Genomic DNA, 19,808 nt, shown 5'->3' with positions numbered 1-19,808 from the left:
TGGCCTTGAGTATTTTCCCCCAATTCTGGCTTGTTACATCAACTGAGACTTTTTCTGCATTGAAAACTTGGCATGCATGTAGATCTTCCAGCATTTAGTCAGTAGCTTATTGGTGTGATTTGTCAAATGCCAGGGTATGATGAGAAATTTCCAGTTCAAAATTTTATGGAAAACCCAAAATAATCATAGACTGACATGTTAATGAGCTAATAACTGTTCACTTAAATTGCTATTCAGTTTACAAAGTTGTTTGAAAAATTAATAAAACATATAGGGCAGGCATAGGCAATCTCGGCCCTGCAGATATTTTGGGAAAACAATTCCCATCATCCCTGACCACTGGTCCTGTTAGCTAGGGATGATGGGAGTTGTAGTCCCAAAACATCTGGAGGGCCGAGTTTGCCTATGCCTGCTATAGGGCAATAGTCAACTAGGTTTCACTCAGAGTAGACCTACTGAAATTAAGGAATATAACTAAGTTTGGTCCAATATTTTTAACAGGTGAACTCTGAATAAAACAGTTGAATACCATTCAGACAAAATATATTGTCTTACCTTAATGTGTTTTACACCACAGCTGACAAGTTTGTTTGGTTGGTACAAGTCCCAAGAAATATCAAATATCTACAGGAGGGAGAGAAGAAAATAATCAAAAGTTTTGAAAATGTATTTTATTTAATCTGAAAATATAAATGAACAGAGAAAGGTGATCATTATATCTAATTTCACCATAGGTTTCCAATGACCTGTGCAATGTTAAAGCTTTTACATTATTTTCAGTGGTAACTGATCATCTTAAGGTAATTAATAATATATTAATATGAAGTATACTAATGTATACTTTTATTTAATAATTTAATAATTGTCTCCCGAGTTGCTCCCATGGTTTCTGTGCCCATGGCATGGTCTTGCTTAAATTTGGACTCTGCCATGAAATTCACTATGTCATCTTGGGCAAGTCACTGTCTTTCAGCGTAACTAACATCACAGACTAACATATCTGTGAGACATAATTGTAATGTAAATAGGCAAACTTGCTTCATGCCACCAGTATTTTAAACGTCGTAATAAAAATAAAATGTATATCTAAGACGATTAATTCAGGTATTAGCTATAACTAAATGAAATTTCAGGTACTGAGGATTGTATACTTCTTAATACAAATTGATGTTAGAACCACCTTCACAACTTAATTGTGAGTGCTGAGAAGCATCTGGCTGACTACTATTGGAAACAGAACACTGAACTGAGTAGACCTTCATGTGATTGACAAATGAATCTCTTATACTCTTAAATCTGCAAAGCTAGAGATGAATAATCACAGGCTGAATGTCAATTAAGATCCTAGTTAGAAAACCGACATGAAATCCAAGTTCCTTGTTTTGGATGTAACAGGGAACTGTAGTTTAAGCTAACCAGGATTGTCATGCTCATGAATAAAGGAGATTGGGGCCTAGCTGTCAACCTTGCCTTTTTTTGCGGGAAATTCCCTTATTCCAGCGCCGTTTCCCGCTGCTTCCCGCTGCTATCCCGGATTGTTAGATATCCCGTAGACTGTCCCCGGGACAGGTGAGGCTGCTGATCCCTTATTTTTTCATCCCTTATTTGATCCCTTATTTTCAAATCTGAAAGTTGACAGCTATGGCATGAGGTGCCTGTGCAGGCCTGGTGCCCATTCCCAGATTGCTAATCTATGTTTTAGCAAACTGGTGGTTGTACTTCCAAAGCAGGCCTATAAGATTTGTGTCGGCACATGGGATCACTGGGTTGAGACATACCAAACCAGGCAAGTCTGTGTATGTGTGTGTGTGTATAAACAAATAAAGAAGCAAGGGGTACAAGTATATAACATTACAAAAATGCTATGATGAAATATTAAGGTACCACTTATTTACTTTATTCCAAGAATACCAATATGTTTTGAGCAGCAAACTCAATTTGCCATTTCACTTAAAAAACAAAACAAAAAAACCACCCTCTGTGTTCTAGTATAGTCATCAAAATATGTTCTAACCAACATAAAGAAACACTCAGAAAACAGATTCCTAAAATACATGCAAAAGTTTTGACAACCCAAAATTTGATACACACTCTTATTTTTAAAATTAAACTTACCCTGTCTGTATGACCAGGAGCCATAGACAACATCTTTCCTTTTCTCCAATCCCACACACAGATTGTATTTTTTGAATCCAAACCAACAGAAAGTAAACGCTGAACGTTTCCAAAATGTTAGAAGAGAATAAAAGAAGATATTAACATTTAAAATAACAATGTGCTCTGTACTTTGTGAGTGGGAGAATTCAACCAAATGATAATCTAATGACACACATATTTGAAAAAGTCAGCCAGATACTACAAACTTCCTAAAGACAGAGGCTAGGATCCAAAGGGCCATAGGGTTGTTGTATTTGGGCTAGAGCTTTCTCTCCACATCTGCCATTCTTCTTAACAAGGAGTTCATTAATAGCCTCTGATGAAAAACAAGAAGTTGAGAAGAAAAGAACCAGTAACAGGTTCAACAGGATTAGAAAAATGTTTGAAAGCCTAAATATGGAATGAACACAATACCACAGTTAAAGCAGATGAGGGTCAGGATAGTAAATTTGCTCTAGAGAGGAAGAAAGGAAGGAGGAGGGGATTGCAAGTTCCTGAGGTTGGCTTCTGGGATGCAAACCATGGTTTTCAGGAAGCTGGCAATCTAGATGGAAGCACTTGTGCATGGGTTCTTTGGATCCTACCCAAATGTATTCTCTGACAGAAAGAAAGTGCATATTTTAAAGAACAGAAAAAATATTTTCAGTAATAAAGAGAGAAAATGAATTTCTGCAGTGGCTGTTTGTCAGAGAGGCTCACCTGGCACCTTCATTACATATTTTTAGGCATCAGTCAAGAATGTTCCTCTTTTCCCAAGCCCTCAGCTAATTAAGCAATCTATGGCATTTTAAATGTTTGTGTGGGGTTTCTTTTCCTTACTGTGTTATGTATTTTGTTTTTATTTTATTTTTATGTTGTAAACTGCCCTGTGATCTTCAGATGAAGGGCAGTATACAAATGTAGCAGCAGCAGCAGCAGCAGCAGCAGCAATAATAATAATAATAATAATAATAATAATAATAATAATAATAATAATAATAATATGCTGCTTTGACATGTAGGCATGTTTTTAATCGGTGGTGAAAACAGACTACTGTAGATGTCTGCCCAGTTCTAGAGGAAAGTCTGTTCCTCAATGCCAGTGCCATTACAGAAAAGGTCCATTTTAGGATTGTCATAAAATGAGCTAATGTAGGCTGTGGAGCCACCAGGAAAGTTTTCTCTGAAGATAAACATAATGCAATTTTTTGCTGATAGTTTTGATTTATTTTATTACCCTTGCATTACAGTGCAGAGTTAGATGATACCATGCTGGCAACTGAGAACAAGCATGGTTCTGTTTTACATTGCCTTGCTTCTTAGCGTTTTATTTGTTCTAATCTCGTGCCTAAATTTGGTGATGAAATCAGTTTGAACTCAAAGTAGTTTGTAGAAGAAAGCATACCTTTTCAGGGTATGAAAATAATTCCTTACCTCATTGTTTCATTTCTTCATGAGCTTCTATGCCAGTCCAAATGTTTGTATATAGATCCTCCCTGCCAAGCAGATGGAAACAGTACACAAATCCTTTTGGGTAATATCATTGCCTGTATACAAAGGGCTTGCCAATTCTGTAAGCTTCCACAACATTTTGAAAACAGCCCATATTTCTTGTGAAACATGACATCTTATTGAATTATCTTCACATATTTTATATGTAATTAATTTAAATTAATTCTACAAAGGTTATATTGATTCTATACAGAGGCTGGCATAGAGAATCTAAAAGAATAAAAATTAAGGGAAAGAAAAAATAATCCCATTTCCTTATTGATCCTCTAGGCCAGTCCAGAAGCTGACAACCTTCCAAAGCATTAAACTGGGATTAGCATCTTCCAGTACTGTGCAGTGTGCTGTTCCTAAATTCTATCAAAGATTTATGTTCCTAGTAGTTAGGAAATGCATGAAGCAATGACAACCAATTATTCATATATGCAAATTATCAGCAGTGATGTGCAAACTCAAAATTGTGCCAATAATTCTTATTTCTTTTAATATATTTCCAAGCATCTCCCTTTCATTTCTCTACGTTATTCTACAGACGACAATATCTGAGCTTACTATGCAAGCAAGCCCTTTATGTACAGTGCATGACATCAGACACCACTTTAAAATATTTTGTACTATCCATTCTGCAGTTTAGGTTAACCCATAGCCAAATATCTGGGCTGGCATAGAGGATCTCAGAGAATGACACACAAGCATCTAGAAATTTAAGAACCCTGTTCAATGAAACATTGAGTCCAGCTGTCTGTATCCCATAGTAGTCAGTTTGTTGCACCTGGAAAGCACACGAGGTGGACATTAAGGCAAAAGTCCTTTCCCACTGTTATTCCTTCTTCTCCTGCCAATCAGCTTAACTAGATAGCCTTCAGGCCTAGTATTATGAGGGAGGAAAGGTTTCTCTAACTTTGCACACCATGCAAAAACATCAACCACATCCCACCCCCTTATTTACCCTTTTTCTATTCTAACAAGCCCCAAATGAAAGGAAAGGTTCTCAAGCAGCCAGATCATTTTGGTACCCTTTTCTACACATTTTCTACTCTACAATATTCTTTTAGAAATGTGGAAACCATAATTATGTACAGTATTCCAAGTGTGCCCACACCTGGCACTAAAATACAGGGAGATTTATTTTGTGATTCCTTTTCTACGAATTCTTATCATGGAACTTGCTTTTTTACCCTGCCACATGCTGCTAGATTGATTTTTTATTGCACTAGCCACCATTACCTCATGGTTTATTTTTTTCTGGTGAGTTGCCACCAGTTCCAATTCTGCCAGTGCATATGGGATGGTTTTTTCACTCAACCCATTTTGGAGTGATCCTTCTGGGGCTCTTTGCAATCCTTTTTGTTCTTACCACCCTGAATAATTTGATGCCATTGGTCACCTTGCTGCTCATTCCTAACTCATTATTTATGAACAAGTTCAAAAGTGTCTGTCTCAATACAGATCATGAAGTGTTGGTGGGTTCAGGCATGACCCAAGACCAGATTTCAGCTCAAAAGGATTTATTGTAACATCAGGAACTAGAAGAGTAGAATGGCAAACAAGGGCACTCCCCTCCTGTGAAAGGTCATCTTATGCAGTGATTGGCAATTCATAACACTGGCCCTATTTCAGCTGCCTGCCAGCTCCCAGCATATGTCATTGGAGGGTTTTAGAATCCTCTCTGTCTTTTGTTATGCAGATCAAGCTTCTGAGCTCCAGGAAGCATTGTGGCCTAGGCCTGTAATGTCATGCATATAGCCTGGCTTCAGCCTACAATGCCTACATACATAACAGATCACACCTTATTCCTCTGATTCTGAGAACTATCCGTTCCTATTCTCTGTGCCCTATTCTTTAGCCAGTTACTGTTAGGACCCATCCTCTTATCGCACATCTGCTAAGTTTTTTCAGGAGGCTTTGATGAGATGTTTCTAGAAGTCCAAATATACAATGTCTATTGGATTGCACCTATCAACATGCTGTGAGAGTTTCAATCAACTTGTTGCTGTTGTTGTTTAGTGGTTTTATTCATGTCTGACTCTTCGTGACCCATGGAGAAATTTACCTTTGCAAAAAAAAATTTATTTCTCCTTCAGCAAGACTTATTATTCTGATGCTCAAATTTAAGGAAATTTTGCCTTTGAAAATCCATACCAGAGTCCTTAAGCAGCAAGATCTTAGTGGGCCAAGTGAAGTTATAAAAATTAGGATTGTACTCACTCACCTCAATCAGAGGTTAGCAAACACTGAAAATACACAAGACTTCCTGTGTATAATTTAACTGTACCTTACTGATATTTTCAAAACGGTCTATTGAGAAAACGTATTCCCTTTCCTAACTCTGCTCCTTCCCACTTAAGTTTTTGGTTTTTCCCCTTAATCCAGTTCCTTGATTTTTATTTCTTCTTGGCAATTTTTCTCTATTGCAATTAAATAGCAGCATTACCTGCACCACACAGATCAGCAGAATCCTGCACCATAAACATATCAGTAGATGAGTTGCTATGCAGAATCATGCCTGGTAAAACTGTTTACATTTATTGCCCAAAGGGAGTAACAGAAATGGCAGCTGTCTTTTCTACATCAGATTCTCAGTTCACAAAGGGAAAATAATAACATTTCAAAGATTGCTTTAAGTACTGCCTTTCAAAACAACGTTTAGAAGCTTATTATTATTATTAAGGTGTGGCTAACCTGTGGTCCTCCAGATTTTGTTAGATACAAACTCTCTTAGCTCCAGGAAGCATGGCTAATAGTTAGAGATGTTAGGAGCTTTAGTCTAGCAACATCTGGGGGAAACAAAGTTTAGTCACCCCTACCAGAAAGACATTAAACAAGCTGTACAAAACGCTCTTGATAGTTAGAGGTGTGTCTCAAATGAAAAATATTGCACTGTACCAGTAACAAACGTCTAACAGCATCACAAAGAAAAGAATATGAAATGCCACTTTGGGGTGAGGGAATCAAAAAATGGTGTGTGAAATGTGTGGGTGTGCGCTTGACCCTTCTTCTGCTTGCCATTTTTTATTTAAAACCATCTTCCTTTCATTTCACTCCCTATCCTACCCTGGAAGGATTTCAAGTGCACATTGACTTTGAATATGTGCTTCCCAGTGACCACTGAATGTCAGTGATAGGCAACTAACCACCATAAGGTTAATGTTTCTTTCATATAAAAGTAAGAGTCTCAGTAAAAAAACCTATCAATTAATAACTCCCAAATATTGTGAACCTCAAATTACGTAAGTTTGTAGAAAGTCATTTGTGTGCTTGCCTAAGTTGAGTAAGAATTTATTGCATGTAGCCAGGCAGGAAAGTTTTTGTAAACTGCCAAGGGTTTCCTCCATTTCTTTTCAAGCTGTTAATATGCCACAAATGACTAACATGAATTTGTGTGGGCAAACAGACCGAAAAAAATAATAACTAGAATTCACACATTTATTCCAATCTGTTTGCAAGGACATCCTAGCGGCCATTCTGTCATCAGTTATACAGTTATGTAAAAGAGGACTGAAACCTCTTTTTTCCCCAGCTAGATTTTGTTGACTGCAGAAAACATACCATAATGTGTATTCTTTCAGAAGCTTCAGGGTGCATTTGCATGGCCCTGGGTGATCAGTATACTTACAATGTTCATTCTGAAAACACAAAAACAAACTCTACAGCACAGCAGAAAGCAGGCAAGCAATGCTGTACCACCTGTACCACCCCACTAACCACAACTGCAGTAAGTCATAGGTTGCCTTACCAGGCCACTCACATGCAATAACTTTGCTGCCTGTTTTTTAGAATGACAGGACCCATTTTAGCTGTGTAAATGTGCCTTAATTTATCTCATGTCCATATTTTTTAAATATCTATAAAAAATGAGCATTTCAGTTAATTTGTCTCCCAAACTCAGTATGTACAGCAGAATTCATAGCAAAAGGATACATATCATGCACTCATTAAACTAGAAAACTAAACACATACACATACCTGACCATCTACGTCAAATGCCAAGCAAGCTATACCATGTGTATGAACATCTTTCATTACTGATATTGTCTGCACAGTGTACGAGTCCCAAACACAGATATACGGTTCTTTCCCAACTTGACCTGTTGCCACCAATACTCGTTCAGGATGCAAAGCAAGACTTGGAAAAAAGAAACATAGGGGAAAGTTGTTATTAAAATTTAAAACAGCTGTTCAGCGTTCTGAATGCAACAAAACTTTCTATAAAAAATAAATACAGTTCTGATCTTTCATTCAAAGGTGCTACAGCTAATATGTCTAACCATCTTTTTCTATACCTGCGCTTTAAACAGGGCTGGCTCACCCATGAGGCCAGGTGAGGCAAACACCTCAGGCGGCATGATCCACAGGGCAGAAGATCCTGATCTCAATCTTTCTTCCCCCTTGTCCCTGATGTAGATTGTCTCTCACCCTGGCAGAGAAGGGGGTGCCATTTTGGGGTCTGCCACAGGTGCCAAATGGCTTGGGCTGGCCTTGTTTTTAAGATTAGTATTGAAGGCCCTGATTAATGGACTGTCTTTACATTTAGTTAGTTTTAGACTTTTTAAAAACACCTTTCAAACAGATTTTAACTGATGTGTTTTATTGGTCATGCTGTTGTTTTAATTATGTATCATTACTGTAGATATAAAAGTTATTTTTTTATTCTAGCTGAATATAACTTACTGAATTATGTTTTAATATATTGCTGAATGTTTGTACTTGTTTTAATTTTAATATTTTGTTACTGTGTTTTTATTGTTGAGTTTTGTTCCTCTCCATGGGTGGATATGGTCCACATGCATGCACACACGCACTCACCCACATAAAGAGCAGGAAATTAGACATATTATATATCTCTCTCTTTATTGTGGTCTATAGACCCACAAAACAGTTTCAAAACACGATACAGTAAAAACAACCAAACAACAGGCGAAAGAGACCGAGGTAGTCATTTTGTTATGCTTAGAGCATGATCATCTTTGTTTCTTGCGACCTCTAAAAGAAACTGCCACAGTGAGTGTAATATCATTTGACCTATCCTCCAGAAGGTATTTAATATGGGAGGCTTCAGATATTCCTGGCAAATTTGACATATTTGAAGAATGGAAAAAAGAAGGAAGAGAGAACCAGGTCATTAGGCTTCGACAGCTTTATTTTTCATTTTCTTTTCTTCTTTTTCCCTGCCTTCAGTGCTAATAGTATCTAAATATAGAATAGAAAACTAATTGCAACTGGCTAAGATGACTGACTAATGAGAGAAAAATTGTGAGCAGTTAAATCCTCAGCTCAGGTGAATAATAATCTGTGTGGCTCAGCTAAGAATAAAAGAAAAAAGACCAACAGAAATGAACTAACCCCTATAATTAAAATATAACCAGAATATATGACCTAGTTTTAAGTACTTAGGCAGATGGTCTGTTTATAGCCTTTGGGCAAGATTAATTATTTGAAGAAAAGCTGTATATTATACATAAAACAAAAAAGGTCAAGCAGTCAGAGCAAGGTGGCATAGAAATAAGCACTGGTAATATATTATCAAGGAGATGGCTTATATACTATTACACAAAAAGGGCCCATTTCCCTCTCCTTCAGTTTAAAATGTTATTTTTAACATTGCAGCTTTCTTACATTTTAGTTAAATATTTGACTGTAGCTACAAAAGGCAGTAGGGTAAGTGATTAGAATCATAGCGGCAAAGAAAAGTCCTCTTGTCCAGTTCCTCTAAGGCAAGATCCCCTGGACATAATTCCCTACAGATTAAATGCATGATAAACCACAATTTGCCACAAGCAAATAGCAACATACAAGATGCAACATACTAGTGGTGTTTGAAGAAAAAATAAGACAGAATGAGTCAAGCAAGTCAACCATTGCACATTTCTGAATAAAAAAATACCCAGGGTCACTAACCAAAGTGACATGAGAGGAAATTGTTTTGTGACTACTCAAATCCCCATTAGACCTTGGGTGTAATGTACGGTAATACCCACCCACTGAGACTTCCTTTAACAACACCACTTCCTTCTGCTAGGGCTGGTTCCCCATTTGGGCACAATGGTCTCAATGGGTCTACCTCCTCCCTGCTGTTGCTACTGCCTCTCCTTCTGGGCTCAAATCAGGACCACTTCCTGAAGGAAGAGGGAATAAAGCAGATACAGTGTACTGCTTCTTATCATTATTCTCTTTTTTTTTTTTTTTTTTATAAAATTTTTATTGGTTTTACGAAATTTTTTTAAAAAACAAACAAACACTTAAGAAAACAAACATACACGTATAATTTCATAACATATTTTCATAAACCTCTTTTCTAAGACTTCCCCATACCCCCCCTTTCTGCATCCCAATGTCCATAATTTTATAGCAACTCCCAATTGTTACTTTCCAACCTTAATCATCTTAGTCATCTCTATATTCTAACCTTATGTCACTGTATCCCTTTGTTCCTAAGAACCAAAACACTCTAACATTCATTAAGTTTATAATAGTCCTTAAGATATCTTTTGAATTTTCTCCATTCTTCTTCCGCTGTCTCTTTTCCTTGATCACGGATTCTGCCTGTCATCTCTGCCAATGTCATATAGTCCATCACTTTCATCTGCCATTCTTCCAGAGTGGGTAGATCTTGTGTCTTCCAATACTTTGCGATGAGTATTCTTGCTGCTGTTGTAGCGTACATGAAAAAAGCTCTGTCCTTCTTTGGCACCAATTGGCCGACAATGCCCAAGAGAAAGGCCTCTGGTTTTTTAGGAAAAGTACATTTAAGTACCTTTTTCATTTCATTATAAATCATTTCCCAGAAAGCCTTAATCTTCGGGCATGTCCACCAAAGGTGGTAGAAGGTACCTTCAGTCTCTTTGCATTTCCAACATTTGTTATCGGGCAAATGATAAATTTTTGCCAGCTTGACTGGGGTCATGTACCACCTGTATACCATTTTCATAATGTTTTCCTTTAAGGCATTACATGCCGTAAATTTGATACCGGTGTTCCATAACCATTCCCAGTCATCTGACATAATGTTATGACCAACATCCTGTGCCCACTTAATCATGGCTGATTTGACTGTTTCCTCCTCTGTATTCCACTTCAGCAACAAGTTATACATTCTAGATAAATTCTTAGTGGTAGGTTCTAGCAATTCGGTTTCTAATTTTGATTTTTCCACCTGGAAGCCGACTTTCCTGTCCTGTTTAAAAAATTCCATTATTTGACGGTATTGAAACCAATTTTCCACTTTATGTTTCAATTTTTCCTGGCTTTGTAATTTGAACTTATCTCCATCCTGTTCTAAGATTTCCCAATACTTCGGCCATCCGACCTCCATATTGAGTTTTTTCACAGCATTAGCCTCCACTGGTGACACCCATCTAGGGGTTTTATTTTCCAATAGATCTTTATATCTTATCCAAACATTAAACAATGCTTTTCTAACAATGTGATTTTTGAAGGCACTGTTAACTTTATCATACCAAAGATATGCATGCCAACCAAAAGCATTGTTGAAACCTTCCAGATCCAAGATGTCTGTATTCTCGAGGAGCATCCATTCTTTGAGCCAGCAAAAAGCTGCTGCCTCATAGTACAATTTTAGGTCCGGCAGGGCAAAACCCCCTCTTTCTTTAGCATCTGTCAGTATTTTAAATTTAATTCGGGGCTTTTTGCCCTGCCAGACAAATTTCGAAATATCTTTATGCCACCTCTTAAAACATTCCATCTTGTCAATAATCTGCAAGGTCTGAAACAAAAATAGCATTCTAGGCAATACATTCATTTTAATTACTGCAATTCGGCCTAACATTGACAGTTTCAAATTTGACCATATTTCTAAGTCTTTTTTGATTTCTGACCAACATTTCTCATAGTTGTCCTTATACAAATTCTGATTCTTGGATGTTAGATAAACCCCTAGATATTTGACCTTTTTGACCACAGTCAAACCTGTTTCCTCTTGAAATTTCTCCTTTTCCATATCTGTTAGGTTTTTCCCTAAAACTTTGGTTTTTAGCTTGTTCAACTTAAATCCAGCTACCTGGCCAAACTGTTGTATTATTTCTAATACCTTTTTCGTACTAGTGTTTGGCTCTTGCAAAGTCAATACTAAGTCATCTGCGAACGCTCTTAATTTGTAATGTTTAGCTCCGACCTGCACACCTTTAACCTGCTGGTCATTTCTTATCATATTCAGCAAGACCTCCAGAACTGTAATAAAGAGTAATGGGGAGATCGGGCACCCCTGTCGTGTTCCTTTTTCTATCTTAAGCTCCTCAGTCACCACATTATTTACAATCAGTTTGGCCTTTTGTTCAGAGTATATTGCAGCCATACCATTCTCAAAACCCGGACCTACCCCCATCCTATGCAGATTCTTCTTCATAAAACTCCAAGAAATATTGTCAAAGGCTTTCTCCGCGTCTACAAATATCAATACTGCTTTAGTGTTTATATTCACCTCTAGCTTTTCCAGAATGTCTATAACATTCCTTACATTGTCCGCCAGGTGTCTTTTAGGGAGAAAGCCTGCTTGGTCCTTATGAATCATCTCCATCAAAACTCTTTTAAGTCTTTTTGCCAAAATGTCTGCAAAAATTTTGTAATCCACATTGAGCAATGATATTGGGCGGTAGTTCTTGAGTTGGGTCTTTTCAGTCTCTGACTTTGGTATGAGTGAAATGTATGCCTCTTTCCACGATTCAGGTGCCCTTTTTCCTTCAAGGATCTCATTACAAACTTCTCTTAATGGTTGAATCAACCATTCCTTCAGCGATTTGTAGTATCTAGAAGTCAATCCATCTGGTCCCGGAGATTTGCCCAGTTGCATATTCTGAATGGCAGCCTCTATCTCTTGTTCTGAGATTCTCTGGTTCAAGTCCATCTTACTTTGCTGAGAGATGTTTTGTAATCCATATCTTCCAAGGAATTTGTCTATATCTTCTTCATTTTGCGGGCCTTGAATATAGAGTTTTTTGAAATAACTTAAAAAGCAATTTCTAATTTCATTGGGTTTAGATATGTTCTTTCCATCCACCTCTAGACTTGTAACTGTATTTAGTTTCTGCCTTTTCTTCAATTGCCATGCCAAAAGTTTACCACATTTATTTGCTGATTCAAAAGTTTTTTGCTTCATTTGCTTTATCTTCCATTCAATCTCTTGGTTCATCAATTCCATATATTGGGTTTGATATAACTTGATCTCTCTTAAAATGTCCTGAGACTTTGGTTTTGTTCTTAATTTCCTCTCTCCTTCTTTTATCATTTCCAAGATCTTCTCTTTTTTCTCATTTTGTTTTTTCCTCTTTATTGAGTTTTGTTGAATCAAGAGTCCTCTCATAACCGCTTTACTTGCATCCCAGATCACTCTTTTCTCGACGTCGGTCCTCAAATTTATTTCAAAATAGTCTTTTAGGGTCTTTTGGGCCTTCGTGAGAATCTCCTTATCTCGAAAGAGGGTGTCATTCATTCTCCATCTAAATTGACCAGTTATTGTGGGTTTCATCTCCATCTTCACGGCGTTATGGTCGGAGCAAGTTTTTGGGCAGATTTCCACTTTCTTAATCTTTGGAGCCAGTCCACTAGTAACCCAGATTTGGTCAATTCTGGTCCAGGTCATCATTGCTTGGGAGAAAAAGGTTCCCTCTCTCTCCAGAGGGTTCCTTGTTCTCCAAATGTCTATCAAGTCCATATTTTCTGTCATTTCGAAAAAAGTCTTAGGGAGTCTCCCTTCTTTAGTGACTGTTAATCTTTGTGCCTTGTCCATATTAGTGGAGACCACGCCATTCATGTCTCCCATGATTATCATATTGTAATCCAAATAGTCCGTCAAGGTTTCATGAAGTCTCTTAAAGAAGTCAGATTTGCCTTCATTTGGTGCATAAATTCCAACAACTAAGAATTTTTCTCCATGTACTTGTATCTCCACAGCCAGATATCTCCCTTGTTCATCTTTGAATATCATTTTTGGAGCCCATTTCTCCTTCACATATATTACAACTCCTCTCTTCTTAACTTTATCTGATGAAATAAATTCTTGTCCTAGCCTTTTATTTGAAAGTAATCTCCTATGGGCTCTGGTTATGTGAGTTTCTTGTAAGCATATCAAGTCCAATTGTTCTTTATTCAATATATGAAATACTTGTCTTCTCTTCAAAGGCCCATTGAGCCCATTACAATTCCAACTAAGGAATTGCAGAGCCATCTTGTTATTTTCTTAAGACTCCTCCAACAGCTCCAAGTTGTTGCTCTTCTTCTGATGGTAATGATTTTTGTCCAGGCAAAAGATTCAAGATGTCCAATGCTCTCCTCTGTTCTGCAAGTACGTCCACAGTCCCCTTCTGTAAATCCTCCTGGTATCTTGCCAAAAATTTGTCTTTGTCTTGAATTGTCTTTATTTTCACTTTCTTTGCCTTGTAGTCAAATGACAGTCCTTGTGGGAACTCCCACCTAAAGCGAATAGTGTTCTTCTTTAGCAAGAGAACCAGGTCCTTGTAAAAGTTTCTTAAGTCCAGAATGTATTTTGGGATGTCTTTAAAGATCTGTACAGCTGAGTTTCCAATTTGCAGGGCCTTTTCGAAGTGTAATCCTAATATTTTGTCTCTTTCCTCCTTGGATCTGAGTGTAATCAAACAGTCTCTCGGTGTCTTTCTATCTTGCTTTTTACCCAATCTGAAGGCAGTCGTAATTTTAAATTCGTCTTCCTCAAGGTCCCAACAATCCACAAACTCCCGTGTCAAGTATTCCACAAGGCTGTCTCTTTCGTTCTCCGGAATCAGTCTTAATTTTAAATTTCTCTCTTTCCTCTGTAAGTCCCACAAGGCCAATGTTGCATCATGCTCATAGACCTTCTTGGCAAGGGGCTCTAGCTTCTCCTGTGTCTCTCCGGCAGTGGCTTTGGCCTCCTCGGCAATTTGGCGCGTGGTGGCGTTCTCCTCTACCAATCTATTTATAGATTCTGTATTCTGATTCAGTCTTGCTGATATTTCTGTTAATTTTTGTGTGTTCTCTGAAGTCTGTTTTGTCAAAGACTCCAGGGTTTGGTTTATCTTGAGCAAGGCCTCTGTCACAGCTTCCATAGAGACGGCTGCTCCTTTGTCTTGACCTGTTGTTCCTGCTGATCCGGCTGTTGCGCCTGAAATTGAACCTCTTTTCTTTGCCTGTTGCAGCTGCAGCTGTTGTTGTTGCTGTTGTTGCTTGATCTTGGCTCTTGTCACTATCTCTTCTTGTGGGCCACTCATGTCAAGGTCAATTCCCACGGGATTTGTTCTCCCTTGGAAAATTCCACTGTCTTAAGCCGTGCCGAACTTTACTTTATCCTCTAGAGGGAGCAAATCAAAATGGCCATAGAACAAAATTTCCAAGTACCAAAACAAAGGAGACAGTCCAAAAAGTGAGAAAAAGGGGAAATTAACACAGTCCAAGCCAATGTTACTAAATCAAATTGCCACAGTTGCCCAATTTATACTGTTTCTTCTTGTGATATACAATAGTCAGGCAGTGTAAAAACTTTGTATCAAAGTATCACTTCACAGGGAAAAGTCAGTTCAGTGTACTAAGAAGGCAGACCGTTTCGTACAATCAAACAGATGAGACAGCAGATGTTTTTTTCCTCCAAATAAGTCATGCAGTTAATGGTCAGATTCGCCTCCCCTCTGCCCTGCTTGCTAGAGGGGAGATCAAAGGTTTAAATGTCCGGTTTAGCTGATCAAAGGACAGATTTAAACGGATGCAGGTTTAAAGTTCCGTTGCTTTCGCTTTCATGCAGTCGGGGGGAGGCAGACTTCCTTTGTTTAAATCTCCCCCGTTTTTAGCCCAATTTTTAAAAGTAAAAGAGTCCCAGTTATTTTTCAGTTCTTACTCACGGGGAATCAGTCCGAATTTCTTTTCAGGAAGGAATCGGCGCTCTCCGCTTATGGCGACGCGGCTTCACTTCGCAGGCTGGGTAGCGACTCTCAGCACCGCGCTCACTCCCGATGTCGATCCGTAGCCTTTAAAAAGGCTCTTTCACGGTACCGGGGGGCGCAAAGGTGCCCACCGAGTCTCCTTGTTCTCAGGCTTCAGCGCCTGGGATTTTAGGGGTCCCCCGCTTGCCGTAGCGGGTAAGACCCGAACTTGCGAAGCAGTCCTTCTCCGGAGCTCGGAGCTAGGACCGCCATTAAGCGCTGGCACCGACCGGAAGTCGCTTCTTATCATTATTCTCACAGTGGGCTCATTTACTGAGGACAGGAAAGCATCAAGGAGAAGCAGTGTCACCACCAGACACCAAGGATTGGTAATGGGCTCTCTACTGGGGTGTGAGCCTTAGTACATACCCTTTTATACCAACCCCTGATGCCAGCCCAACAGCTAATTCTCCCCTATAAAAACCCCATCTGTTACCACATTCACAATACCGCAGAAAACACAAGCTTGTAAACTCATGTTTGCCATGTTTTATTGGAAAATATATTCTCCCATCTCAGTTTCTTTACTGCAGCTGTGACAGCCCCTGATGCCCCAAAAGTGAGGAAGGACAAAGAATCGAACAAAATGCAAATTAAAGCAAGATGATTAAAGCAAGCAAACAAACAAGGCTGTGGGAGATTGTGCAGCCACCATCCCTTCTTGCCTTTCCTTCTCCAGTCCTCTTATACACCTTCCTCCTGTCCTTCTCCTACTTAGAAAATGGAACTTTAATATTGTTCAATAGCAGGCAAGGGAAGAGGAGCCAGGTGAAAAATCAGATGAGAGGTACATGAGCTGCACAATTTTCCACTGCATCATTCTGGAGGTTGTAATCTTGCACCCCTATCTGGTATACCCTCAAGAAAGAAGCACTTTTAGAGCCTTCATTAAAGGGCAAGATTCATCTAGTTAAGCTGCCTAGTGACAGCCTGGTGATCTTCCAGCTTATTAACTATTTCTTGGTACACAACAATGGTAATAAGGAACATGTCATTGCACACAGACATTGTCTTTGACTCATACACACACATTCATTTTCTTACTCTATTTCTACAATCATTAAGAATCATTATTTAGAAAATAATTCTGAATGGGGCGGGGGAGCACTGTCATAAGAATCAGTGCAGTAAGGAAAACATTTTAATTTCTGATCCCATTGTCACTTTGTGCAAGAAACTGCCAGTACGGGCTAATATTCTCTATAGAAACCCAGACTATGGGACACTAGAGTATATATAACACAGGGTGGAACTCAAAATCACATTAAGAGAGACATGGAACTGCTACCACTATATGTCTCTTTCCCATCTAACATCCCATCTACTGTAGCACCACATACATTTTGCTGTGTGTTTCACCATGCCCACATCACATCACCAGCTGTTGATATTCAAGGTACAGAAGCATATCGGGTGTAATTCAACATCATACTCTTCAGCTTGCCAGATGGAACAAACCCTGATCCCCCACCTGTTCTGTGGGCTCTCCTAACCTCCCCAGAGCCAATTTCAGGTGTGCAGGGGGGTGGCTAAGCCGCATTGTGCAAGTGGAATCCCACCCATAGCATGTTGTGTTAAACTACACGTTATTATTAGGGAAACAGGAGAGGGAAACTCATGAATTGACAGCAGCACTTTATTATTATTACACTCCTACCCTTCCAATGAATTTGCTTCACTTAGGGAAGCTTACAGCAAATAAAAACAATAAAATCCAGTAACAGGCTATTCTCTGGTAGAAAAAAATATCCCCACAACAAAAATCATACTCAAGGGAAGAAATTTGGAACTGCACACCACAAATGAGAAATGGCTATCCATTTGTTGTGCTAAAACTGATTACCAAGGAAAGTTAATAGTGTCATTAAATAGAAAAAATAAAAAAATTCCTTCCAGTAGCACCTTAAAGACCAACTAAGTTAGTTCTTGGTATGAGCTTTCGTGTGCATGCACACTTCTGTGCATGCACACGAAAGCTCATACCAAGAACTAACTTAGTTGGTCTTTAAGGTGCTACTGGAAGGAATTTTTTTATTTTGACTATGGCAGACCAACACGGCTACCTATCTGTAATTAAATAGAAAGTACAGCAACTCTCAATCAGTCATTTTATTACATCTGCAGGATCTTACCATACACAACAAACTATACATTGATGTTACCTAAGCCAAATAAAATAGAGGAACAACTATTTACATTTATATTTTTTATAGGAATGAGTGTTGGAATTTCTTATATTCAGATAGCAGCAGAACACAGTTTATACATCCTAATTTCTTGACATAATTGCTTTAGTGTTTATGGCAGCGGTTCTAAATTAGGCACATGACATTACATCCTGCTGATTTCTCAAAAACGTAAAGGTACTGTATATTACTAGGTGAATCTTGTAGAGCAGTGCAGTCCAAAATCATATTTTCCATTGTCAAATGAGGACAAAATATATTTCCACCAGATTTTCCTCATCTAAAACTTAAGATCTTTCTTTCTTTCTTTCTTATTCATTCATTCATTCCCCTCTCTTTACAGGGGGGCTTACAACAAAATCGGACAAGATAAAAACAAAAAGTAAACCCCATGAAAACACCACCACCAATTATATCAACACATAACAATTTATTAATAACAGCAGTGACAATCAATTTATCTAATCATGTCACTTTCCCAAAAACCTGCCAAAACAGGTGCATTTTAACCAATTGTCTAAAATTATATAGAATTGAGGCCAGGCATAGTGGAGTGCCTGTGGGAGTTCAGGTCAATGGGCAAGCCTAGCCTTAAAGGTTGCAAAAGAAAAAGAGGAAATTCAGCAGATAAAACACACACAATCCCTCTAAATCTCCTTTCCCCTTTTTCTTTTAAAGGCTCCCCCATGCCTTCAGAAACTGCCCATCAGAAATCCAGCTGGTATCTACTGGATAGTTTCCTCTTCCCCTGTGCCTCTCAAATGATTTTTTTATTAATTTCCTGCAGTTTCTTCTTCACAGCTCTTTTCACTTCTATCCTCTTTGAACTTTGGTTTGAACTGGTCTTTTTAGCATAAAGATTGACCACTTTGTTCTATGTAGAAAGCAGAAAGGTACTGCTTTCAGATGAAGGCATATAGATTCATAGAATCATAGAATCATAGAGTTGGAAGAGACCACAAGGGCCATCGAGTCCAACCCCCTGCCAAGCAGGAAACACCATCAGAGCACTCCTGACATATGGTTGTCAAGCCTCTGCTTAAAGACCTCCAAAGTAGGAGACTCCACCACACTCCTTGGCAGCAAATTCCACTGTCGAACAGCTCTTACTGTCAGGAAGTTCTTCCTAATGTTTAGGTGGAATCTTCTTTCTTGTAGTTTGGATCCATTGCTCCGTGTCCGCTTCTCTGGAGCAGCAGAAAACAACCTTTCTCCCTCCTCTATGTGACATCCTTTTATATATTTGAACATGGCTATCATATCACCCCTTAACCTCCTTGCATTGGAAGATAAGCCAGTGTATGATGTTATTAGGTCCTGTAATTTGTTTAGTCAAGGCTATCCAGATGCTCATGAGAGCTAGTGTGAATTTTAAACTGCTTTGGTATTTTAACTTCTTGTATTGTAAATTTTTCATTATTTTATAGATTTTCCTTTTTTGTAAACCACTTTGAGGTTTTCTATAATCAAATGTTGTATAAATTTTATGACCCTAGAGGTCCATGGACCACAGGTTAAAAAGCCCTGTTGCAGTAGATAGTTCCTGGGTACCAGTCTGGGCCTGTCAATCAACATGTTCAGTTTATTTGGTGGATACTTGTGGTATATCAAATGTGCCTTTAAGGGGCCCATTTTCCTCTGATACTTGTCTGGTGTGGTCAAGGCAAGCCCAATACAGTTTGGCACCTGAGGCGAACCACAGAATGCGCCCTCCCTGCTATGCTACGCTACTAGCACATTTTGCATGTTCATACAGCACCAAGCACTCACCAGCAATGATGATGATGATAGTAATATTTTTGAATTTCTACAGCACTGAGCACTTGGTAGCAATTATAATACAGAACAAAAAACATTCACATGGTTGTACAGCACCAAGCACTCACCATCCCCCAGACAGCATGACCAATGGTCAAAGATGACAGTCCACTGAAGAGCCAGTATGGTGTAGTAGTTAGTGTGATGGATTTGGACCCGGGAAGCCAGAATTCAAATTCCCACTCAGCCATGAAGCTTTTTCTCTCTGCCTAAGCCTACTTCACAGAAGTGTTGTGGG

The 19,808-nt window shown here is 38.6% G+C and overlaps 1 protein-coding gene across 15 annotated transcripts in view; it reads right to left on the bottom strand.

Moving 5' to 3' along the window:
• The window catches only part of EML5 (EMAP like 5), a 100,750-nt gene that overhangs the window by 69,268 nt on the left and 11,674 nt on the right, over positions 1–19,808 (bottom strand). For 14 of the 15 annotated variants that reach the window (XR_014002458.1, XR_014002459.1, XR_014002460.1 and 11 more), the window contains exons 2-4: positions 7,612–7,771; positions 2,116–2,214; positions 556–624 (exon numbers count right to left, since the gene is read on the bottom strand). Coding sequence is in view for 11 of the 15 variants with exons in the window: in XM_081171910.1 (XP_081028036.1) it covers positions 556–624; positions 2,116–2,214; positions 7,612–7,771 (328 nt within the window). In the remaining 4 variants the exon portion in view is untranslated. Of the gene's footprint in view, positions 1–555; positions 625–2,115; positions 2,215–3,570; positions 3,631–7,611; positions 7,772–19,808 lie in introns of those variants that run through there. The other variant, XM_081171919.1, reaches the window with a different exon arrangement.

The sequence above is a fragment of the Podarcis bocagei genome, assembly GCF_964188305.1.
Source record: "Podarcis bocagei genome assembly, chromosome: 1".
In the NCBI taxonomy this organism is placed as follows: Eukaryota; Metazoa; Chordata; class Lepidosauria; order Squamata; family Lacertidae; genus Podarcis; species Podarcis bocagei.
Note: the sequence above shows the minus strand (reverse complement) of the source record. Positions and strands in the feature narration are given on the sequence as shown.